Here is a 24754-nt window from a genome sequence, read left to right on the forward strand (position 1 = left end):
AGTCTTGACTGCGACAGAGAAGGTGTTGGTTAGAGCTTCGTAATGATAGGCTGACTCCAGTCTAAAGATCACACAGAACCTTAGAGGCATTAATTACCCCTTACATCACCATGATGGAGCAGAGATGTGTTATTATCATTTTACTTTCACAGCTGGGTAAATCAAGGCACAGAGACACATTAACTTGCTGGTAACTTGGACAAGGTCATGGTCAATGGTGGAGAGGGACAGAACTGTAACTTACTGTTTCTCTCTCCAGGTAGGGAAAATGTCTGCATTTTAATTACTTTTTTCCTTTTAAATATTTTCTATTAACATCTGTAGAGTGCAGTGCATTGAAAACATGCCTCTGCAGTAAAATGAATTCAAATGTGGGGCACCTGGGTGGCTCATGCAGTTGGGCGTCCGACTCTTGGTTTCGGCTCAGGTCATGGTCTCAGGGTTGTGGGATCGAGCCCCATGTCTGGCTGTGCGCTCAGTGTGGCGTCTGCTTGAGATTCTCTCGCTCCCTCTGTACCCCGCCCCCCACTGGATCACGCATGCAAGCTCGCTCTCAAATCTTAAAAAACAAAAAAACAAGCAAATTTAGATGTAACTGGATTGATAATGGCCCTCTGTCTTATCTGGGTTCTTATCTAGAGGCTGGGGATGGCAGTCGGTAGCAGACTGCCTTGTGTTGGGGCTTCCTCAGTTCAGGGGAAGGTCCATTGTTGAGTAATAATTTCACTGTCGTCATTCTCAACACCTTTTTTGATATTTCACACTGATTTCCATCGACCTTGCAATAATGTGACCGTATATTGTGTGTGATTTGGTTCTTCGGAATCACCTTACGGTGGACTTAAACTCTAATGTCTCTCCTGTAAGAGCCACACAATCTTACCTTCTTTTTAAAAAAATAAGTATAATTCACATACCGTAAAAGTCACCTTTCAAGTGTTCAGGTCAGTGGTTTTTGGTATATTCATGGAGCTGTGTGGCCATCACCACTATCTGATTCCAGAAAGTATTCTTCATCTCCGGAAGAAACCATGTACCCGTCAGCAGGCACCTCCCCGCCGCCCCTCCCCTCAGCCCCCGATCCCCGACAGCCGCTGGTCTAGTCTCTGTGGCTCTGCCTGTTCTGGCTGTTGCACACGAATCGGATCATACACCATGCAGCCTGTTGTACCCGACTGCTCTCATTTAGCATGGTGTTTCCCAGGTTCATCTGTGTGGTAGCCTGCATCAGCCATGGGCTCCTCTCTGTGGCTGCGTGGTTCTCGATTCTGCACTCTTCAGTCTCGCCTGGCATTAGCCGTTCCTGGAAGGTGTTACTCCAGTGTGGTTTCTCCTAGAGCACCCCCCTCCCCCGCCCCAATGGAGTCTCTGCGTGCTCCTATAGGTTTCCTTGCCGGGTCTTTAAGTAGAATTCCATCTAAGTTGTTTGTAGGGGTTTTTTGAACTTCAATTCTGCTCTGTTAACATTCTTAAGTGTCTGAAATACAGTTAATTATATTCTCTGCCCCCGAATATAATGACATGTATGTCATCTGGGGGTCTTCCCGGCTCTGGTGGACCCCAGTTTCTGCTAGATCCGAAACCTTGGCTGGAGATCCCTTTGACCATTGACTGTGTTTCATCAGGGACCCTGATAAGATACGATGGGAGGCCCTTTGCCTTCTTTCTTTGGGCTAAGTGCATGCCTCTGTCACAACCATAGCCTGCCCAGAAAACGAGAGTGTGGCCACACCTAATTCCCTTCTCCCCGCTTCTCGGAAGGCCTCTTTTCCTTTATGTTGTAATTGGCCTGGCGGTGGCCTGCAGCCCATTCCTACCTTGAAAACACCCACGGTCTTCCTGTTCCTCCAAAGATTCTTTCAGATGCTGAGGTTAGTTACCACAAGATAATTGACTCAGCTCATGGCAGCCTGCTGGTAAGAAACATTTACTACCAGTCTTTGCTTCTCTCTGTTTGTCACCAGAGATCTTGCATTGTCAGGAACATCACCAGTTGGAATGTGACCTCAAGTGAAACGGATTTGGAAGATTTATGAAATTTACATTTTTCTGGCACGGTATTTCTGCTGTGATCGAATATACTTCTCTGCAGGCTTAACAGTGACATTCAGACAGATGCCTTGATTTTTCTTGACACAAGAATAGTAACAATAATGAAATGTAGAGTCCCAGATATCTTCAGAAAAGTTGATTAGTTTTGGTCTGTATCAGAAGCACGTGGCGTCAGTGGTGATGTGTTTGTTAATGGTGCCGTAGGACTTGACTGGCCTTTGAATGTGGTCAACTCAGAGTTACTGTTTTCTCTTGTTGGATAGTCTGTTTCATTTAAATGGTTTTATTTTCATTCTGTTTCACTCACCCATGATGAGTAATATTGCCTAGATCACAGAATATAGCAAATGTCCTTAATGAAAGGGGTCACAGATCACTGCATTTTACGTAAAAAGGATGAGTAAAATGTAGAGGAGTCTGAGTTAATTAAAAATAATGCCAAACAAGGTCTGCACATTGAACCTGAAACGTTGAGAGATATTAAGCTTTTCTGTGCAGATGAACTCAGTGTTTGGCATGCTTTTGGCACGATGAGAAACCGTGCGTGGTGGACACTAACGCAGAATTTTACAACAGTGGGCGAAGCTTGGAGAACAAAAAAAATGTGATTTAGTATCCACAGAATGCTGTTCTCTTGCGTGTTAGCATTGTTTACTAAAATCTTTTTTTTAATTTTTTTTTAAAGATTTTATTTATTTATTCGACAGAGACAGAGACAGCCAGCGAGAGAGGGAACACAGGCAGGGGGAGTGGGAGAGGAAGAAGCAGGCTCATAGCGGAGGAGCCTGATGTGGGGCTCGATCCCATAACGCCGGGATCACGCCCTGAGCCGAACGCAGATGCTTAACCGCTGTGCCACCCAGGCACCCCTGTTTACTAAAATCTTTATCTTTTCTTAAAATTGCATTCACACTTCTTTTTAAAGAACAAAACATCCATAAGGTGAAGGAATTCAGTTGGATAATTTCTAAGATTCTCTTCAGGTCTAAAAATTTATAGATTCTCTATAAGCTGTTCATTTATGGAATTACATAGTAGGCATTCAGAGAAATTAAACAGAAATTGAACAGATTGAGTAGATTAAGAACATAAATCCCACAAACTATGTTCTCTGAATCTAAGTAGATATAAAATTATTAAAAGTCAAAGATGTACAACCGTAATGCCACAGGGGAGCAAGTAGTTGAAAACTTAATGAAACCATTTATTATTTAGTTGTAAATTCTTTGAAATTATTTTTTAGATTTTTTTCCAGTCGTCTTCATGGAAGATCATCGTTTTCACCTCAGAGGGGAGCCTATGGGTTAATGGTTAATCAACTAAAACATTTTTCGAGCCCAAGATGAGAGTCCCAATTAAATACGCTACATTATTTATCTGAACACCATCTTTTTAATCACTTTCTTTAGCATATTTCATTTTTCTTCTGGAAGTGGAGGGAGCTAGTATTCACATCGCACCTGCTCTTGGCTCTGGGCTTGTGGTGCATTTTGCCTCCTCTGATGTCACTGACCTTCCCGGGGGTGGATTGGCCCCGGAGAGAGGCAGAGGTGTGGAGGGGGCCCTGCTCACCAGAGATGTTTTGGAAGTTTACGTGTTTGTTTTGGTTTTCACAGTAAATTGGAGGAATATAGCACTTAGTGGTTGGGATGTGGTTGCCTGATGTCCTGCGTGATCAGGTTGTTTTTTTTTTTTTCCCCACACCGTGGATTTGTGCCACTGGACTTTCACGTAGGTGAAAAATGTGTGTAATTACCTAAGCCAAGAACTGGCTTCATTTTACAAATGAACACACATTATTTTTTTCCCCATAGCTACAGGCTACTTTGAATTTTCTAGGAAAGCAGCAGACCAATAAACCAAGGGAAATTTGTCCTTTATTTTGCTCAGAGCTTTGCCAAAAGGCTTTGCCCATTTGGAAAATCAGGTCACTGATGGCAGCACCCCAAATGCATTTGAATCTCCATGAAGACACCCTGGCCCGGGTCTGTGATGGCACTGAGATAATTGAGCATGATTCGTTGCAGTGCAAATGTTGGACAGGCTTCTAGAGTGTCTGTAGCCAGGCATTTGCATATCGAAAGCCACATTTTAAACATTGCAAATTACTTTCCTCTTATTTTTCTCCTTGTGTTACCAGTAGGGCATTATATTGCTTCTTGTGAAACTGTGTATGACTTTTATTTCAGAACAGTATTGGAGAGGGGGGCTTGCGATGGAGTGATATTGAGAATCTGTACTACAGATTTGAAGCATGAAAAGCATAATTTAAAAATAATTTTCCAGGGGCGCCTGGCGCGTGTGACTCTTGATCTTGGGGTTGTGGGTTCGAGCCCCACATTGGGTGTGGAGATGACTTAAGTCAACTTAAAGAAAAAACTTTCCATTCTCATTGCCTCTCCTTTTAGTGTACTTCACATGAATCCTCAACCCATAGGCTGAAGCAGTTTTCCCTGATGCTATGACTGTCGCCATCCATTTCTCAAAAAGGTCTTCTGGTAGCTAACAGGTGAAAACCTTCTAGTTTCTTCTTTTAGGCCTCAGGGTTTGATATCAGGTTGAGACTTAAACTCAATTCCTCCGGTAGTTGCTGTTTCTGAGCACACGGGCGGCCTTCCCAGACTTCGCCCGAGGGGGTTCTGGATCTCTCGGGAGGCCTCTCCTCTGCGCGGACCGAGCGCCTTGCCCACCCTCCTCACAGGCAGCCGCTGACTGGTGTCTCTGGGCCCTGCTGGCGGCCAGCTGGAGGGCTGTCCGGGAACAGGGAGGAACTTCTTGCCTCTTCCTTGCCACCTGGTTGAGTGAGGTGGAGGCAGCCGGCAAGACCAGGCCTAGGCAGTGGCCCAGCTCGGCGAGCCAGACTTTGTGGCCATTGCTGAGCAGAGCGAGAGTTCCTGACGGGGAGCAGCAGGCTGGAGACTGGCAGGGTTACCACCACGCGCCCAAGCCCTTCCCAGACTTCCCCGTTGCCATGCATTTCCAGAGAATTCCTCCTCCACGGGCGTATCCATATCAGCATCCACATAGCCTGACGCTTCTTACGGCACCGGGGAAATAAATGGCAGAGCCCGAACTCCTGCATATTAGCTGTACTAAGTTGGATTTGGAAGTGCTGGAAACGTAAACTTGGTCGGAATTCACACGACCAGCTGTGTGGGCGAGGCAACCTGAACATTAGCGTTTCTTGATGTTTCTGTTTTTAAGTTGGTCACCAGGATGTGACTTGAATGCAGGTTTTGCTCTTTCATCGTGAAGGATTTGGGATTGCCGGCCGCTTGGCTGACAGTGCTACCAGCAGGGTCTATACTGATGCCCGGGATGGGAAGACACTGAGTTACGAGGTGTGTCCTACCTGGAGCCTCCTGTGTCCCTGGTCATCTTGGGGGGTGGGGGTACTACAGGGCTGTGGGAGGGCAGGGACAGTCACCTTCCAGGAGCACCTGCCCCATGTGCCTTGAAATAGGTTTGGTTTTGAAGGAGAGAGCTGGCTGAGCCTCGTCCCCGGTGCAGCACGTGACAGGGTTACCTGGTAGCCAGCAGGCGTGCGGAGCTCGGCAGCCGTCTGACGAGGGGCTGCGCAAATGCAACAAGCGGGCCCACGTGTAGGCGCGGAGGCCGCGGCCCTGTCTGGCCAGCTGCCGAGTGGAGGTCCTTGCCGCGGTCCCTGTTTCCTGGGGCTGGGCCTCACCCCAGGTGGTTAATTTCCACCGTGAATGAGGTGAGAAAGACACAAGGTGTATTTACCAGATGTAAATTGATAACCTTGACCTGATCTTATAATTTTGCTATTTCCCATCATTCATCATCATATTGGCCCCAGACTCCTGGAGTGAGTCTGAAGTTCTTGTACCGGAGTGCGCCGCACCCCGGCTGGGCAGGAAGCGTACGCGCGTGGCCCTCCAAGTCGGAGCAGGCACCCTAACTTGTGTCCTCGTGGATACGACCACACCGGGAGGCTCTCCCAAGGTGAGAGGCCGGCTCTTAGGTTGGCAGCGGAAGGACGGATTGACTCATGTCAGCAGCTGGTGCTCAGGACGTGGGCAGAGTGTAAGTGGGGCTGTGCGTAGGCATTCGGCTCCTAGGACAGATGTCAGTGCGGTGTGTGTTTAAAACCGCTGTGTAAGTCAGCATTCGGATCTCACTGGCCTACACTTTGCTTTTTTTCTTTTCTTTTCTTTTTTTTGAAGAGCCAATCTGCTTTTCTCCCAGGGCCTACTTTGTTCTCTTTTCTCCTCTAGAATACTAAGGCACACTCCTTTTTATGGGGATACAGGTCCTGGTGAAATTTGAGGCTCCTGGAGCTGGGGTCGGAAACTGGGGCCCCTCAAGCTTGGCTTCCCCCGTGCTTTGTCATGTCTAGAACAGCGTTGGCGCATTGCTAGTGGGTTGGAAAAGGAGTCAGTCACTGCAGAGACTCTGTCTGTGCCCAGATACCATTCCGCCTCTGTGAAATTTGGGTGGTGGAACAGCTCTGAGATTTCCTATCTTGGCAAAACTCAGGAACCATCCAGAACCACTTCCGCCTCTTGGATCCCTGAGGTGAGCCTCAGTGGGAGCTGGTTCCGAGATCCATCCTGTCTAAGCTTGTGCCTCTGGGAGGATCTGAGCTGCAGCCAAAGGCTCTCTAAAGTTCCAGGGGTAGCAAGGGTGATAGGGGAGCCTCAGCAACGCATAGCAAAGCCTTGTTTCCTGGGGTGGGCAGGGGTTTAACCCAGAAGGGGTAGCCAGAGTTCTGTTACTGGGTAAACATTCTGCCTTTGTAAGAGGTAAAAAGTTTGGGGAGATTTCAGTCTTTCAGTTCTAAAGTTTTGTGAATATATTGAATAGATGACTCAGAATTCACTTGGCACCCACTTTTGACATCAGCCGTGTTATTTTCACCACCATCCATCTGGCTCCTCCCGGCTCCAGAGCGCCTCATGCCCATGTGCCATCTCCGAGCTCTTCAGGGGACTTCAGGTCTCTGTCATCTTTGTATCCCCAGGACTCAGGGCATAGCTAACGTGCAGCAGGTGCCGTAGAAATCCTCGTCATGCATAAATGCATCGGCTGTGTCCGAAGTCCTGTACTCGGTGCAGCTCTCTGGGAATATGGACACTCTGTATTGACCAGGGAAAGGCAGCAGTAGTGCAGATCTGATCCTGTCACTGAGGTGAGGGACTCACAGTGTACAGCTTCCGTGACACTGCTCCTGCGTGATTTCCTTCTACTCCTCGGCATTACTGAGTAAAGACAGGTATGTCCTCTGAGGACCTCTTTCCCCCCGTACACCGTCGTTGGCATTTCCAGGTTCTCTCCTTGGTCTACTTCTGCATGTTCTTCCTGGGGCTGCTTCCCTGCCAGGTGCGGTCAGATGGATTCAGATCCACATCCCCACGTAGACGTTCCTGGACGGCCTGACTTCAGAGCGTCTCCCGTTGGATGGCGCACGTGCGTCTCAGGCTCGGGACCGTCACAGCTAAGCTCCTGAGCACCACTCCAGCTCTTCCTGTTCCCTGTCTGCCCCGTCACCGAGGCGTAAAGCCAGGTCCTTGACGCCTCCTTTTCGTACCATTTTCTATGAAGCAAGCAGCAAAGAGGAGGCCTGGAGGGTCTGCCTGCTCAGATTTCTGTGTTCACTCCATTTTTTGGCTCTTACTCTATTCTGAGTGCATTCGGGTCTTTCTGCCTCATACCTGCAGTGTTGCTGTGACTTTCTGACCTGTTTTTCTCCCAAGGTCTTGGCCTTTATCGATTCCTCTGGCACAGGGCACCTTCCCTCCCTTCTCCACCGCAGCCATGCTCAACCCGTTTCCAGAAGGTGCTGGGCTCGTCCTATGATTTGCCTTCACTCAGCTGCCTCCTGCTTCTGGAATCCTCTCTCCCCACTGCCCGCTGGTCATTGTTAGCCTTAAAGACAAATAGTTACCCCCAAGATTTAAAGACTTTGCTCAAGTGTTTCCTTTGCTATTAAGTCTTTCAGGGTCCTTTGCAGAAGTAACTTCCTTCCTGACTGTGCGTACTGCATGGACTTTTCTCACATCATCTGTGACGCTTCACCTTCTCCAAGGCTAGAAGCTCACCTTGAGAGCAGTAACTGCATCTCATTCATCTTTGTATCCCTGGCACCGTACCTAGAAAACAGCCGGTGCTCAACAAGTGAATGTCGAATAGATGAAAAAGGTGCGTCTATGCTGAATACAGTAGGAACACAGGCTGTTTTCTTTTGTGGATCCTGTTGGTCGGTCTCCCTTAAACACAGGTGCACACAGCAGCCTAAGGAGGCCGTCGGTGATGGAGGAACAGTGGTGCATTGCTCTTGGCTCAGGGACTGATCTTGCTTCCCATGTGGTCAGCCTGCTGGTGACTGGACTGCCTCCGTGGTGTGGTGTTCGGGGCCTGGGAAAGGCAAACCCAAGTATTCCCACCTGTCACTGCTATCTGAAATTTTCCCAGGGATGTCTCACGCATCTGTGATCAGCACTGCCTTATCCAAGCTAACTTACTCCAACAAGTGTGACTTGGACTTTCTGGTCCTTTTCTGGGTAGGGTGAGGGTTTTGGAAGAGGCAAAAGGAAGAAGAAATTAGAGCGCCAGAATTCTGTAGATCATTCACATATTTTCTTTAGGTCTCCTCTTGTCTTACAATCAAGTGTCTGTGTAGTGGTTGGTTATATCAGCATGGATCGTGGACCAGCATTCCTATCCATGGGTTTCACCAACTTTCTAGGGCTTCCATGGCTTCTAAAGTTCTCTTAGAGACCAGTATCCTGGCCCCATCATGCTTGAGTAACATCTACCTATGCTGGGTCAGCCTAGGTCAGCTTGACAGGTTCAAGATCATTGACTTCTTGTAGCTACGGGGATTAGAAACCATCTGGTTCCACCTGGTTGAGGGGACAATCTACCAAATACAAGAGTTAGAATGAAAACCTGCGTTATATTTGATAGAGGCTCGTCTTTCTGTCTTTCTTGAATTTGTTAATTTGAGAGCCACTGGAAAGAATTGGGCTTGGCAGGTGTGTATGATTGTAGGCTGGAAAAAGAAAAAAAAAAAAAAAAGCAGAAGCTTTTTACTTGCCTTTGCTCTTCCTTCTTAACCCTTAGTCCAGAAGTTAACAAAGGTTTGCTGTTCCTCATGGGACTTTTCAGTTTAGGATAAAATTGTGGTTGATGTCAGAAAATGAAAAGTTAAGCTTTCAAATGAGCATGTTGTGGGTTGTAGTAAGAGTCCGTGCTGTTGCATTCCTGGTTGTCCAAGATTTCCCTGGTGATTTTTCCCAAAATAGGGAAGTACCCAACGATCGTCACTGCCGTTTGATTCTTGGTGGGAGTAAACTCTCTAAGATCAGAGATTAGTGCAGTACAGTGTGCACAGCAACAGGCAGAGTGACAAGGCATTGAAGTCACTGCCTTGGTTGGTCACTGGTCGCCGTTGACTGAGAGCGGCAGGAGACGTGGCTTCTTCGGTAGCCGGAGCCCGGGTCCGTCTCAGGAGACCCTTGGGTGGTGGGAAGGGCCTCTCCTGCACACTGCCTCCGGCGCCGTCAGTGCTCGTTCCCTCCCTCTCGTTATCTGAACCCTTAAACCAGTCATTATGATTCTCTGCAAAGGGCCAAACTCACTTTTATGTGTGTTTTTGTCACTTTTTATGCAGATTTCAGCAACGTCCCTGATGTCACCACTGGCCTGAAAAGGAGTCAGACCGATGGCGCGCTGGCCCAGGTCCCCCACGGGGAGAAGACAGGGCAGACGTTCGGGGTAAGATATTGTCCCAGATCCAAATGAAGGACCCGGCTGACAAGCATGAATCCCCCCTTCACCCGAAGTGGGGAAAGGAGACGGGGTTATCCAATCCGTCGGTCCACTCGCAGAAACAGACTTTTTTTTCCCCCTTAATGGAAGTAGTTTCCTTATTTATTCAAAGCGAAGTATGTTAGGACAGTTTGACAAGGACAGTCTGTGCTCAGGTGTTCTGGAACTTACATTTAATGACTCTATTGCTTTCCTACTTTTTTTTCTTTTTTCTTTTTTTTTTGGCCCACAGATAAATTATTTTTGGAATGTTGTTACTTTGTTGTGGTAAAATATCTAAAACATAAAATTCGGTATTTTCATCATTTTTAAGTGCACACTGCAGTGGTGTTAAGTACATTCACAGTGTCGTGCAGCCATCACCACGGCCCGTGTCAGAACTTTCTCATCATGCCAAGCGAGACTCAGTACCCGTTAGACCGTGGCTCCCCATTCGCAAGTCCCCCACCCACCCTGACCCCGGCTCGCCTCTCTTGGACTTCCTGCGTCCTTTGCCTGTCCAAGCTCCCTCGGGTGTGAGTGTCATGGTATTTGCCCTTTTGTTTCTGGCATATTTTGTGTGGCATAATGTTTTCAGAGTTCATCGTGTTGAGGTGTATGTCAGAACTCCCCTTCCTCTGAGGGCTGGAACTGTCCGTGGTATGTGCTGCGTTTTGTGTGCCCGGGTGTTCATCTGTTGACGGACACTTGGCTTGTTCCCATGGTTCGCCTGTTGTGAGTAATGCTATGGTGGAGATTGGCATTCAGATGTGTTTCGTCCTCGTTTCCAGTTCTGTTGGATACGCATCTAGGAGTGGAACTGCTAGGTCACGTGCCCATCCTATGTGTGGCTTTTTACGTGTGTCCCACAGGGCTGCACCATCATCCGCGCCCGTCAGTGGTGGGTGAGGGTTCTGATTTCTCCGTATCCTCGACATCACTTGTTCCAGTCCATGCCTTTCCTGCGTTTTTAATTGTTCATCGAACATCGTTTCAGAAATGGTCTGATCCCCCTGATGTGTTAATACACAGTCCAGTTTTAGTTGATTTTGACATTATAACTCTGTTTTCAGTCCCTTGCTTTTGTTTTAAATATAAGAATGGAGGAGCACCTGGGTGGCTCAGTCATTAAGCATCTTCCTTCGGCTCAGGGTGTGATCCTGGGGTCCTGGGATCGAGCCCCGCATCAGGCTCCCTGCTCCGCTGGCCGCCTGCTTCTTCCTCTCCCACTCCCCCTGCTTGTGCTCTCTCTCTCTGTCAAATAAATAAATAAAATGTTAAAAAAAAAAAAGAAAAGACAACTTACAGTCTCCTGGGTTAGACTGATACCACCAGGGGCCGGTCCCTTTGGGGAGCAGCCATGTGACACACCCGTGGGTGATGGTCACTGTGAGAAGGGGATCGGGATGGAGCCTGCCCACTGCGGGGCGGGTTCTGGTGGCCCCTGACCTGCCTCGTCCTCTCCCTCACCCCTCCCTGTATCGCTCCCCCATTCCTGATCCGCCTCCTCCAAAATCTCTCTTCTCTTCTTTCCGATTCCTCAGACGAAACACTCGATCTGGCTGTGCCCCCAGGATGCAGTATCTCTTACTAAACTGAAATTAACTACATTTTTAGTCTTATGCCTCTGGTCGGTCTCTGGTGGATTAGTTACTTTTGGGAACACAACATCATAGTTAATAGTGATTATTATTTTTTTAAGAAATGCGTCCTAGAGCATCAACTGAATGTGTTTTGTTGGCTTTGTCTTAAGTTTTTGTAAAAAAGTATGTATTTCTGACACACTTGAGAAGCTCGGCTGTCTATTTAAGGTAAGCGCGCCCGGGGGGCACCGGCACAGTGCGGCGGCTCGGGGGAGATCACTTAACGCCACTAGGGAGGTGATCCCCTCTCTGTTGTAATCTACTTGAGTTCCACATTAAAGTTCTTAAGAAGGAAAGGAAAGACTTTTTCTAGATTTTAACACTCAATAAAATAAATATGCAAGAAGTACCATGTGAAGGCGATTCCCAACTCTGTCATTTAACAATACCTGTCATAATGAAACAAAGTGTTTACCAAATGAACATTGGAGCATCAGTTAGCGAGGAAAGGAGGAAAAGCTGTAGTTGAGCTTGAAATTGGAGCAGGCTGAGCTTAGTTTTCGTTACTAAAATGGTTAGAGGAGAAAGCATATAAATAAATACCAAAGAGGGGCGCTTGGGTGGTGCAGTTGGTTAAGTGTGTGACTCTTGATTTCGGCCCAGGTCATAAGTTCAGGGTTGTGAGGTTGAGCCCCACGTCAGGCTCTGCAGTGGGTCTGGGGTCTGCTTGAGATTCTCTGTCTCCCTCCCTCCCTGCTCGTATGTGCTCACTCTCTCTCAAAAAATAAATCTTTAAAAAATATAAATACCAAAGAACACAGAAAACAAAAGTATTGAAAGAGAATGTCATTGTGGTGAGCGTTGCTGTCAGTCCCTCTCAAGTCCAGAATAGTCATTGTCTGACCTTCTTCAAACCTGAAGATCATTTGTCCATAACAAAGGACTTCAGGGCATTTCTCAGCAATCCTAGCCTAAAGCCTGGAAGTTACTTAATTCACACATTCTTTGTTCCTTGGGAAAGAATTGGTGACCATCAGAAGTAATAATGGGGATGTATGTTAGTGAAAAGAAAGTTCTGAATTGAAGAATTAAAAGACAGGGGCGGCTGGGTGGCTCCATCGGTTAAGCGTGCAACTCCTGATTTCAGTTCAGGTCGTGATCTCAGGGTCCCCCCCCCCCATGCTTACTCTTTCACTCTAAAAAAAAAAAAAAAAGAAGACATTTTGTTCTGTATTATTATTTTCAGCCCACTGGACACGTCAGGTTATACCTAAAAGCAGTCTTTTTCTGTTTTCCAGCAGTGGTTTGGGAGGTGGATGATGCCTGTCCATGTGCTGGGCATGGATCTTTCGGGCTCGCCCTGACACTGCCCCCGCGGTGCCCACAGGAGGGGGTCACTGCTCTGCAGAGAAGACCCGCCTCTGTCTCCCGGGCTTCCCACCCTGGCCCATGTAGCCTTCTCAGGGGTCATTAACTTCTTTTCAGATGAGACCCGGGTTGAACCTGAGTTGTTTGGGATATTTTACTAATAATATTCTAGACTTGGAAATAAGGAATAATTTCCCTTGAAAATCAAATGCCGCCTGGCTTGATGAAGCACAGCTGTAAGTGGGGCTTTTGACAGCCCCGCAATTTCTGCAAATGGCTCATAATTGATTGCCGTCTTGCTCCTCAAGGGTGCCTATTACTGTCACGGCTCTTTGTGTGCCCCTGTCAACCTCTCCTGTGTGCGGGCTCTTTTTTTCCCCCAGTATTGTTAGCAATTAGCTGGCACTATTGTAACAGTTTGGATTTTGAAAGGAATAAACAGTTTCTCTTTGGGTGAGGGGGTTGAAAGAGTTTCTGGGTGGTTCTGGGGACTCGAGGTGGGCTAAGCAGCAGGCTGTGCAGAAATTCGGTTTGCAGTCCATGTTCCTGTCTCCGAGCCGACTCCGAAGATGTGGCACTTTGTGGCTCTGTTGTCCCTGAGTGTGCCCTAACCTGGTGTCTCCCTGGAGCCAGCAGGCTTGGCGTGGGGTGGAAACCAGAAGAAGGGGGTGAGCTTCCCCAGCCACGAGCGCTGCCTCGGAGGAAGAGCTTGGTGGCGCTAGGACGTCCTTGCGAATGAGACTTGGAACAACAGTTGGGGATTTGTTCATTGCCTGGGGATGAGAGTGAGAGAACGTGCGTCTTACTCATTTCCCAACAGCCGACTGTAGATGGAATCCTTTCTCCCAGAGGGAGCAGTTTCCTTTGAACTCCCCCTTTCTATGTACAGCATGTAAGTAAGCGAGGGCTTTGACCTCAGGGGTGTGGATTCTGACCCAAATGTAGGCATGCCTGCATGGTTTCCTTTTTCTCTGTCTGGAAAGTTGATTTTACTCTGAAATGTCTATAGATTGTTATGCAGACGAGAAGATGTGCCATTCTTTCCAGAAGGGAATCCTGACTGTAATCTTTAAGCAGTCTTTACAGCTAAGTATGCGAGAATGTCTTTTGGATTCTAGTTTCTCTGTGGCACTGTCGACTTTTCCTTTCTCGTTCCTACTTTGCAAGGGTTTTTCAGTGGATCTCTGAAATAGTTTTGTCCTTTTGAAATGTATCAGAAAGCCCGGAAATTTCAAATATTTACTCTGTAAAATCCGCTTGAAAAGAGGAGTAATTAAGACAGTAGATCATTTTCTGTTTTGTGAGATTTCCTTGGAGCATAGCACATGCTCCTGTTGGACTTCATGCTGTAAAAGAAAATCCACAAAAGTGAAACCGTTTTCTACGAGGTAAGCAGAGCTTTTACTTTAGTTATTCCTGATTAAATATTTTTTTCAGCTTTTTTAGAAGAATTTTATGTAATCACCTAGTGTGGCTTTGGCAGTGATTATTTTTACAGTTTGTAGGCGTTGTGTTGCTAGAACAGAGAGCATTGGGATCTGGAGATACACAGCGTGACGACTGTGTGTTGTGCTCTTTGCAATTTAATAACGCTTAAGATCTGTTTTGCCCTTTCATTTGTGCAAGGTGGAAAAAAGGGACATGCACTATTGGTTAGGTTTTAGAACACAGCATGAACATAACTTGCATTTAATTTTTAATGCCTGCTCACCCACTTATCTTAACCTTGTGAGTCTTTTACATGAATTCCTTTTAAGAGCTTGCATTTCTAAGAAGTGAAAGGAAAAGATTATTGGACATATTTATTTTCCGGCATGTTTGCGTTGTACATCTTTCTACCTTATCTTTGAGTCGCCGGTATTATTTCAAGATCTGTTTGGTTGTAAGATGTTTTGGCTACAAAGCGAAATTAAAATACAGTTTCTTTATAAATCGTGGTCTTTCTACATGGCTGCTATTCAGTAGATTAATATGATCATGGTCTCTTTTAAAGAGCTAAATATACCTATTTCTAAATGCATGTCATCTGACAGAATCCCTGACATACAAATGAACAGGGAGATAGCATCCTCTGTGCAGACCCCGTTGTCCCTGGAAATGACTTGGCGTCTGGCGTTCTCAGTGCTGAGACGAAGTGGGCAGTGGTGTAAACGGGAAGAAGTCTCAGCCTGATGGTTGGAAACCTGAGTGTGTCTCCTGGCCCGCCAGGCTTTGCCACTGCGTGACCTGGGGCAGGGCGCCCAGCCAGTTGAAGCCCCTGTCCTCCCTTGGGAGTAAAAATAACAGTGCCACCACCAGTCCTGTGTTGCTGAGAGGCTATGCACCATTACACACACGCCCGTGAGAGACTGTTAGGCTGAGAGGTCCTCCTTCCTGCCATGTCCCCTGCACATACGGCCCTCTGCGTGCATTCTTAGTCTGCTCCCCTCACACGGCTCACCCGCCCCTGCCACCCACCCAGTCTTCCTGAAGGGTCTGTCAGGTGGTCATGTCCTGTGGAGCTGTCCCAGGACACAGAGAAGAACTGGACACGAAGGCCCTGGCAGTTGGGTCCTCTTAGCTGTCGGTCACCCACACGAAGACCAAACCCGCCCCCCCGAGCTGTTTTTCTTAGGCCGAGGGAGCGGGTGGACACTGTTTTCTGCAGGCCTGCTCAGATGACGAACACAGTAGGATCTGTCGGGCCTGCCTTTCTCTGCAGCAGGCGTGCGCCGTGAATACCGAGCAGCTCGGCGAGGCCTGAGACATGACCTGTCAGGAGGTCTTACAGACTTGTGCCTTTCGGAAGAGAAGCGTCTCCTCGGCCTAGAGAGGTGCCGTGGGTTCAGGCTAGACTGAGCAGGCTGAGCCGAGTCTCCTGCCCGGCTCTCGAAGGCCCTGTTCTGCGTTTCTGACCCCGCAGTACATCGTTTGGCGGGGCTGGGCGGCAAGTTCGGGGATTTGTTGGAAGCAACTGTGCTTAGTTTGCGTGGGAGTCTAACAGTCCATTTGATCTTTTTGGAGCTGATTGGAATTCTTTCTTTTTTAATGACTATTTTCCTAGCTCCAGGTGTTAGTGTCCCGCTCCTGGTCTGTCCTGATCTTTAGGGCTGATGTGTCAGGAAGATGCCAGCTCTTTGGTGGGTGTGGCAGGAAGGGCCATCACTGCGCCGTGAGGCACGCAAGAGCCCTGTCCTCTTTGTTGCCAAGAGTCACTTATATGCTCTATTCAGTAGGGTATGAGAGAGAGAGAGAGAGGGAGGGTGGGTGGGGGGAAGGCAGGCAGGTAGGAAGGAAGGGGAGGAAAACCAAGTCTCCGTGCAGGGTGTGGGCAGGGCCAGCAGTGAGCTGGAAGGGGGCTGGCGTTGAGAAGAGAATGGAACCCTCTGAGCCAGTAGCTACATGGCAAGCAGTTTGGGCAGGGAGAGCTTGTCTGAGGGAAGGGAGACCAACAGTGGAGTTGACAAGAAGGCAATGGAAGACATGTTGCCGGTGTTGACTTCACTTTCTCTCCCAGCTGCCACCCTACCAACATGGCTGTGGGGCTGGGTCCTAAAGGGGCTTGTGCTGGGCCAGCGTGTCCCTGGCACAAGCAAACTGGAAAATGGGAAGGGGGTTGCTGCCCCTGCAGAGCTGTGAGCTCTTCGGAGCCCAGAGACCCAGAAACTGCCAACAACATGCTAGTGCCTGGTGAGCGCTCTGCTGTCTGTGCCTTTGCCAGCGAGGCTCTGGAAGCTAAGAGGCTGGGGCTGCTTGTTAAGGAGACTTGGCTGGGGTATGGGGGCCACGGGGAGCCATGCTTGCATGCCCTCTATGGGCATAGAGTATGTCTGTTCAGGCAGCAGAGTAAGTCCAGCCCAATGTGACTGGTCTGGAAAGCCGGACTGTAGGGCTCCTGGGGGTTGGCCTGGGGTCAGCTATGGCCCTCTTGCTCTTCTATCCCCTTATCTGTGCACTGGGCACAACAGCACCAACTCAGGGAGGCTGGACGCCTTCAGGACGCCGCTCAGTCCCTGTCTCCCCCTTCCCTTCTTAGTAACGTGGCTGGTTTCCCTTCCATCCTCTTCCTTCCTCCTCTTTGGCCTCTTCCCCCAGCCCCAACCGGCCCTTTCCTTCCTGCCTCCCTCTGACCCTTGCTTCCTCATTCTCCTCCAGACGTCGCCCTTCACCCTGGTTTTCTGGGAACAGGAACGAGTGGTCACGGGGAGTCCTCCTGGGAGTCACACAGGAGGGAGGAAGAAGCAGGAAGGCATCAGGAGGCCATGCTGGCACCACGGCGTGAATCAGCAAGAGGGCGGGTGGGCTTGTCGGTAGTCGCAGCTCTGGAATTCACTGGCAGTGCTGAAGGGATAATTACACCCCCTCCTCACACTGTCGGGACCGTGACTCACAGGAAGTGCCTGAGCGTCCCCGGAGCCGGGCCACGCGAAGGCCTTGCCCCGCCGAGCAGAGATGCTGTCTGCACACGAGGGCTCGCTTGTCGCAGTGATGTCTGGTGCGGGCCTCTCCCTGCTTGTCCTCTCCTTCGAGACAGCGGGGCTGCGATTTCGCGCCCAGCCTCTCCGAGGCGAGACTGGAAGAAGGTGGTTTGTCCTTTCCGAGGCAAGTAAAGGCCCACGTTCGAAGAGCAGCCAGCCAGCCGCCTGCATCTTGGGTGGTGGGGGGCGGAGAGGGACCCCAGCTGCGCTCCTTGGGGCCTCCCCTGTTGCCTCCTGCCCGGGCAAGTCCTGGTGTGGGGGCGGGGGTGGCAGGTCGCCTGTGGTCTGTGCTGGTTGCAGAGTGGGCCATGTGCTTTTGGATGTGGTTGTGGAGGCGAGGCCGCCCCCTCCTTCGTCTTCATCCTGCTCCTCCCCGGTGTTCCGCCCTCTGTTCCTCCATGTTTGTTTTCTTTCTAGGCTTCCTGGATTGGAGACAGAATAATTTCAGAATCCTCTCCCTTTGTTTGGAGAAGAAATCAGGGAGTCTGAGCGGGGAGTCTCGGGCCAGACCCCACCTTCAGTAAACCCTATTTGCAGGCTCGTGCGTGTTCTCAGGGGAAGCCTGCTGGACGCGGGTGGTCGCTGGGGCAGAACACGTGGGGTTGGGCCCCAAGCCTTACACCGAAATCCTTCGTCGTCGGAGAAGTCTTCAGGCTTCTGCACCTGCGCCCCGAGGGGTGGGGCTGCCAGTCGTGGAGGCCCGTCCTGGCGCGCTCTGTGCTGCTCTGACCCCTCTCCCGGCGTCTCTCTGCCCCAACACCTGCTCTGAGGCCGTGTGTTGCCTGACGTAGCCTTTTCTCCTCATGAATACAGAGAGCTGCTTAAAAGAAAAAGACATTCTAGAAGAACCCAGAATTAGCACTGGTTATTTATTGTCCTTCACACAGTTATTGAAGTTAAAACCTGTACGGTTTATGGAGGTTGAAGGTCGTGGGAAGTGAAGGTGAGGAGAGTTAGGTGCTCTATTCCCGCATCTGCCCCAGGCTTTTACTCTCTTACCTGGTTGAGAAAAATAACTTAGGGCAGACCACTGAGCATCTGATGAAAGCGATGGCCCCTCAGGAAACTTCTCCTGTACGTGAGAAGTCACTGCAATTCTAGGGCGCTCGCTCTGCTGCTGTTTACCCACAGATTTCCTCCTTAGGGATCGGTGAGCTCTATGTTCCTAATTCGACTTTGAGGAAACACCTGCGTAGTCTAGCTTCTGCCTTGACTTAATATTATTAACATCACAGACTTAGTTATCAGGTACTTGCAGAATGAAAAGCACCGTGTTTCTTTTCTTTTCCTTTATTTTATTTTATTTAATTTTTTTGGACTCCAAGATCAAGACCTGAGCCGAGATCAGGAGTGGGATGTTAACCACCTGAGCCACCTAGGCGCCCCCAGCTCTGTGTTTCTTTAGCCAAGTGACATTTTGAACTTTGTCTTTATCTTCAGGTCTGATTGGTGTGGTGGGCCTGGCAGTATTAAGGCCTTATTTTAATGTGCTAAGAGACATTGCGGAACATGACATAAAAAGAACCCCACTCCAGATGGCACAAATGGTTAGGCTGAGACCAAGGAGAATACTGATGGTGGTGGTTCGACATCCCTGCATTGTGGAACACGGGTACAGCATTATGCACTGGTGTCCTAGCATTTTCAGAGTTTTTTCTTCTGTAATTAGTGAAGAAACGTGATTTCTGGGGAGGCAGGGTATAAATTTAGATCTTGACCCCAAACCAACATTTAGTAGAACTCCCTTTAGTGGAATCAACAGCTGTGTGTGGGACCAGAGGGATGGTTATATGCCCAGTTCAGGGGATGAGTGGGCAGCAGATGATCCCGTGGTTTCCCTGGGGCCACTAAGGGAACTTCGTCCCAGCCCCGTCACGTCAGCAAGCCAGCAAAGGCTCTGCTGCTCGCTCCTTTCCTTGTCTTTTGAAGGAATAACAACCGCAGTTATGATCTCTTGTTGGCTGGCCACTCTTTGGGCGCCATGAATCCCGTCTTACCTTCAATATTTACCAAGAATGGGGGATGGTGTAGGGTCACCTCTGTTCCTTCCTTCATTGGGACCTCCCCCACAAGGCATTCCCCGATGTTTGCCATTGGTGGGAAGCTGAGACAGTCGTGTTGATGCCTCCATTAAAGATCTTGTGTGTCAGAGATTGTCGTCCGGTGAAGACTTTGCTTGTCCTGCATGAACGCAGATGTCTCTGAGCCTCAGTGCGTTCTTTTCACGCCTTTCATTACTCACAGCAGAGTCTCACCTTTTAATAATGTCCCAGCCCCACGTGGTAGCTGCTTTCACTTGCTGAAAAAGTTTTGAGAAGTTGTGAGTCATTCTGCAATTTCCTCTGTAGAGTCCGCTCGGAGCTGACTTAGTGCCATGGTGGCGGGGCCAGGTGCTGAGGGAGCAGGGGTCTGGGGACCCCGCGGGGAACGCTTCACTCCCTCCAGTACTGGCCTCTAACTCCCTGGGGGAAAGGCTGGATTATTAGTTTCATAAATCAGTCTCCTGTTGTTCTTGATAATAGCATGAAGGACCAGGCAACAAAAAATATATTTGTCACTAATATGGGAGACAGGAGAAAACTGAAGGCATGGTTTCGACACCCCCAGTTCTGTCTTTTCTCCTTTCCATTCTTCTGTTTGCCGTCGCGCCTCCCTGTCCCTCCTTTTGCTTGTTCAGCCTGCAAGCAGCCCTCCTCCCTGTGGCTCACCTTCCTTTACACCCTCTCTTTGCTGCCGCCTAAGTTCTCTTGTATTTTCAGAAAACAGATGTCAGATGAGGAAGCTCTTAGATGTGCAATTGCTTAGAAGGTTCTGGCTTGGCATTGCACAGGCTGGGAGGTTCCACAAGTGTTGTGTCACTCGAGGAGTCCTGTCAAGGGTCTTCGAGTTGGCTTTGGAATGTTCTAGAATCCAGTGCCTTCATAGTTCATTCAGCCACGACATAAAGGATGATCAGATAAGACTGGCCTGGGCAGCATCAGCCACCTGTTCCAGGCACCAGGATGGGGCAGGGCATCTGCTCTCTCTCCCCTCAACTGCCTGACAAGGTCTTGAACATGGTGGTTTTGTAGATGAGTTTCCATGATGGAGAGACGATTATCAAACCGGTAATCTCAGGTGAGATTTACAATCAGTTTCCTGTGTCTGAGGCTTTCAAAAAGTTTTAAATTGACATTCTGTCATGGTCACGTTGTCTCTGACGTCTTTTGGTTTTGCTTGAGCTCCTGCCTGTCTTGTGTATGTTTTTATAACCGTCCTCTGTGCTCCATGCTGCTGGGGAAACATGGTTTTGGTTACCTTGGATTTATCAACTTGCATTTTCTAGAAGGTTGATCATATTGCCAAATGGTTTATCAAAAATAATTGTGTCCTAGTTTAAATTTTATGACCTCATTTCTGTTGTCAAGTCAGTGTTAGATTTTTAGAGATTGATGGTGAAGTCTCAGATAAATGTGTGTGAGGCAGACATTGTTCCACAGGAGATGATTAACTTGAGACCCCGTCAGTAAGATACAACCCAGAGTAATGTAACAAACTCGATCATAATGCTGATTAAATGGGGCGCTGGGGCGGCTCAGTCGGCTAAGTATCTGACTCTCGGTTTCAGCTCAGGTCATGATCTCAGGGTCGTGAGATCCAGCCCTGTGTCAGGTTCCATTCTCAGTGCAGAGTCTGCTTGGGATTCTCTCTCCTTTTGCCTTTTCCTCTCTCTTTCTCTCAAATAAATCTCTAAAAAAATAACACTGCTTAAATCTAGGGAAAAAAATTAACTACAACTGGAATAAAGGGGACTGCAGGTTGTATCTGTGCTCAGTCAAGGCAAATAGCACTTGGCAACATCCATGCCCAAGAAAGGTGGTCAGGATATTAACAAATAATTTACATTTCATATTTTTGTGATTTTTCTTCCCAAAGCTACAGTTTTTTAGAAACCGGTTTCCAGGTACTATTTTCAGCCAAATATTAGAACTGACAGTCCAGGCCTTTTTAAGCCCAAAGAGGATGTGGTAGGTTTCAGACAAGTCGGAGGGTCTAGACTTTCTCTCCCTACCCCCGCACCATTCTTCGTAAGTGACTGAGGGCCATCCTTGACCCATGCAACCTACTGGAACAGCAATCGGTAGAAGTCGCTGTAGGTATGGTCACCTGGGTGGCTCAGTTGAGTAAGTATCTGCCTTCAGCTGAGGTCATGATCTCGGGGTCCTGGGATCGAGTCCCGCGTCAGGCTCTCTGCTCAGTGGGGAGTCTGCTTCTGCTTCTCTCTCTCCTCTGCCCCTCTCCCCCTGCTCGTGCTCGCTCTCCTCTCTACCTCGCTCTCAAATAAATAAAATCTTAAAAAAAAAATGTCAGTATAGTTGTTACAGTGTCCTAAAGGTACGAGCCACCAGAGTGGGTGAGAAGAGCCGACTCCCGTCTTCCCGCAGCTCCGTGGGGTCGTGCAGGGCCGTCAGCCCTGGTAGCTACCTTGGTTTGCTGTACAGAAAGAGATCATAGATGGTGAAGTTCAAATGCTCAGGAATGTTTTTAAAGAATTCATAATTCATCTGCATCAAATTCAGGCAGGGAGATAGCCCCCTTCATCCCCCAAGTCAGAGCATATAGTCTCGTCCACCTGTCCCAGAAAGAGAAACCATGGCTTGGTTTCTTCTGGAGACTTTGAGGGCAACTGCAAGCATGCTGGCTATTCCATGCCTCCTTCTCAGGGCAGGGGCGGGGGGCATGTGCTGCTGTCACCTGGCGGTGACTCTGAGTGTCACTGTGGCCACGACTATCCCAAACAGCATATTTGCAGTTTGCATTTGGAGAGTGGGATATAGAAGAGATAAGATTCACAAGAAGGATTTCATCCCTTGCTGTACTACGGGGGAAAGATGTTTGTCTCTTAATCTGCTGTTGCTGGACAGGTGGGAACCAAGTGCTGGAGCCTCCCACTGCCTGCTTGGCGGGCTTTCGGAAAGTCTCCTTGTCCTCTGAATCCTTATATACTTATTAAAAAGAATAGGACAGTATTTCCATGATAGTTTCAAGGAGGTGAGATCAAAGGAGAGCCATGTGTGAGAAATAGCTTTGTAAACTGCGAGGGGTGCTAAGCCTGGGTGGATGAGGGGGGCTGCTGTCGGCCCCGTTAGTCCGTGTGGCTGTGAAGTGCCTGCAACCCCCCAGCCCCACCCTCGCGGATGAGAGGGCTCTGTGGGAATGGGCAGACCCAAGGCTTCTGTTAGACCAACGTGGGAAGACAGACCAAGCCAACTAAGGAATGCAAGTCTGCGGCAGTCTGGAAGCTGAGATGCTCAAGGAGGACCATCGGGGAACTGGGATGGGTGCAACCGACTTAGAGTTTTCTGAGCATCTTAGAGCTGCTCGCGGAGCTCAGTGCTTGGTCTGCAGCTAGGAACCAGGTGCTACCCTACTTTTTGTTTTTCTGGGTAAGGCCACCAGGAGCCCATGTAGATGACAACTAGAAAGACAATATACTTCTTAGGGAACCGCAGGAAAGGGGAGAGGACTCAGCTCGGGGGCAGCCTGGGCTGAGGTTGCTGGGCAGCGCCGTCCTAGGGAGAGGCGGACACAGCCTGAACTGTTAAGCCCAAGCGTGTGCGATCACCCGCTTCCAGGGTTTAGCTGTCTTGCCCTCGGTCTTTTATTTCTCATACAGACTTGACCTGCCCGGAAAATTGGTGGCTGTCAGATTGAACAAAGCTCTAGCTGGTCAAGAATATGATCGCAATTGGTGTTTATACTGATGGATTGTTTTCCTTCAAATAGAAAAAAAAGGCTCAGTAAATCCTCAGAAATGTAACACTTCAAGACCTTTCCTGCAGAAACTGCTTCAGTAATCTATTATCTGTTGCCAAGAATAAAGTCAGAGACCTAACTCTTGAATAGAAATGCTGTGTTTGGGAAAACTGGCAGTAAACACGGAAACCGACTAGAATGTTCAGTGAAGACATTAACTGCTAAAGAAGGGTTACGGTAAATACACAAGTTTAATTTATTTGACTGCCAGGATGAAAGTGGGCTATGAGAGAATACTGAAGGAAGAGAAGGGAAGTGGACCTGAGCCTAGATATTAGCACCTCTGGGTGGAAGAGTGGCTGAGAGTAGTGTTGATGGAAAAGTCATAGTTAAGTATATGTTTTACAAAAAAAATTCAGTTGAAAGATATTGGCTTAGAGACATCTTTAACCAGACAAACATATTTAGAACGAATGTTAAGTGGTATAAAGTCATCACAGAAAGGATTAAAATTCAGGTCTAACTGCCCTGAATCACAGGACAAACAGAATTGTCTTAGGCATCAAAAAGCAGCACAAAGTAAAGCAAAACCCAGCGAGAGTTCGGAGCTCTGGATCCGCGCCAGCCGGGCAGGCAGGTGCTGTGTTTTGGACACAGTTGAAAGCATAGGACATAAAAGGGCTTATATCTCATGTGAATTAAGATGCCATTTGTAGTCTCTAGAAAAATAACATAAAAGTCATTTTTTAAGTTTCCACTTTTCTCACTAAAAATTTTCAGAATAGAGTTTTATAGGTTATGTTGAGTTTTAATTAAGGCTAATTTCAGAAAAAGAATCTTTTGTGATTTGGGGTCATTGCTATCAGGAGTTGGCAAACTTTTCCTGTGAAGGGACAGGAAATATTTTCGGCTCTGGCCAGCCTTGAGCTCTGCACTTCAGGGTGGAAGCAGCCAGAGACTCCGGGCAGGTGAACGAGCGCGGCGGCCGGGTGCTAATAAAACTTGATCTCCAGCAACAGACGGAGGGTTCCGCGGGTCCAGAGGCCTACGTTGGCTGACCCTTGCTCTGATGATCTGCCTGCCTCTTCCTGTCCGTTTTTGAGGGGCTCATCAAAGTCTCTCTGGTGCCCTGGGCCGCATAGTTTTGCATGCACAAGTCCGGCAGAAGCTCTGGCCCACGTGCGTCTCTGGATGCACAGGTTTAATTGTACATCGGAAGGAAGCCATCGCTTGCTTTCTGGGTGAAAAACGGGGAAGCGAAGACACAGGACCCGGCACGGGCTCTATTAGATGGGATGAGCCATATTGTGTAAACTCTAAGAGTGACCTCGAACCACCCAATCTTTTCTGTGAAGGAACTGCCCGGTGGTGTAGAAATGCTGCCCTTGCCCTTGAGACATCCTGGGCAGAGACGGCTTGTCTTACTCGTTTCTGAGTTCTAACCCAACTCTAGTTAAAGAAACCGAGCAGAAGGCAGGCAGCAGGCCCTGTTCACAGTGGTTCTGGGTCGGCTGCTCCCTCCCCCAGGAGCACAGAGGAGTTTTTACTCTGGGAGCACACAGGTGCCACACGACCGCGCTGCTGTTCTCCCTCCCTCGAGAGTTTGCACAAACTTGGCTTCTCTTCCCACCAGCCGTGGAAGCTGCAGCCCCTGGGCCGTGCCCTCCATGTGCCCCTCCCCAGAGCCCTTCCACCTCCCTCTGAGATGCCTGTGCTCCCCCTTCCTCCCCGTGATCTCTCCCCTCTCTCTGCCCCCCCCGCCCCTCCTCCCCCCCCCCCCCCCCC

The 24754-nt window shown here is 48.8% G+C and overlaps 1 protein-coding gene across 2 annotated transcripts in view; it reads left to right on the plus strand.

The window, feature by feature from the left end:
- The window catches only part of TIAM2 (TIAM Rac1 associated GEF 2), a 107386-nt gene that overhangs the window by 58266 nt on the left and 24366 nt on the right, over positions 1-24754 (plus strand). The window contains exon 13 of one of the 2 annotated variants that reach the window (XM_040627995.1): positions 9689-9792. In XM_040627995.1, the coding sequence (XP_040483929.1) occupies positions 9689-9792 (104 nt within the window). Of the gene's footprint in view, positions 1-9688; positions 9793-13559; positions 13669-24754 lie in introns of those variants that run through there. The other variant, XM_040627994.1, reaches the window with a different exon arrangement.

This window comes from Ursus maritimus, unplaced genomic scaffold (genome assembly GCF_017311325.1).
Source record: "Ursus maritimus isolate PB19 unplaced genomic scaffold, ASM1731132v1 scaffold_13, whole genome shotgun sequence".
Lineage (NCBI taxonomy): Eukaryota > Metazoa > Chordata > Mammalia > Carnivora > Ursidae > Ursus > Ursus maritimus.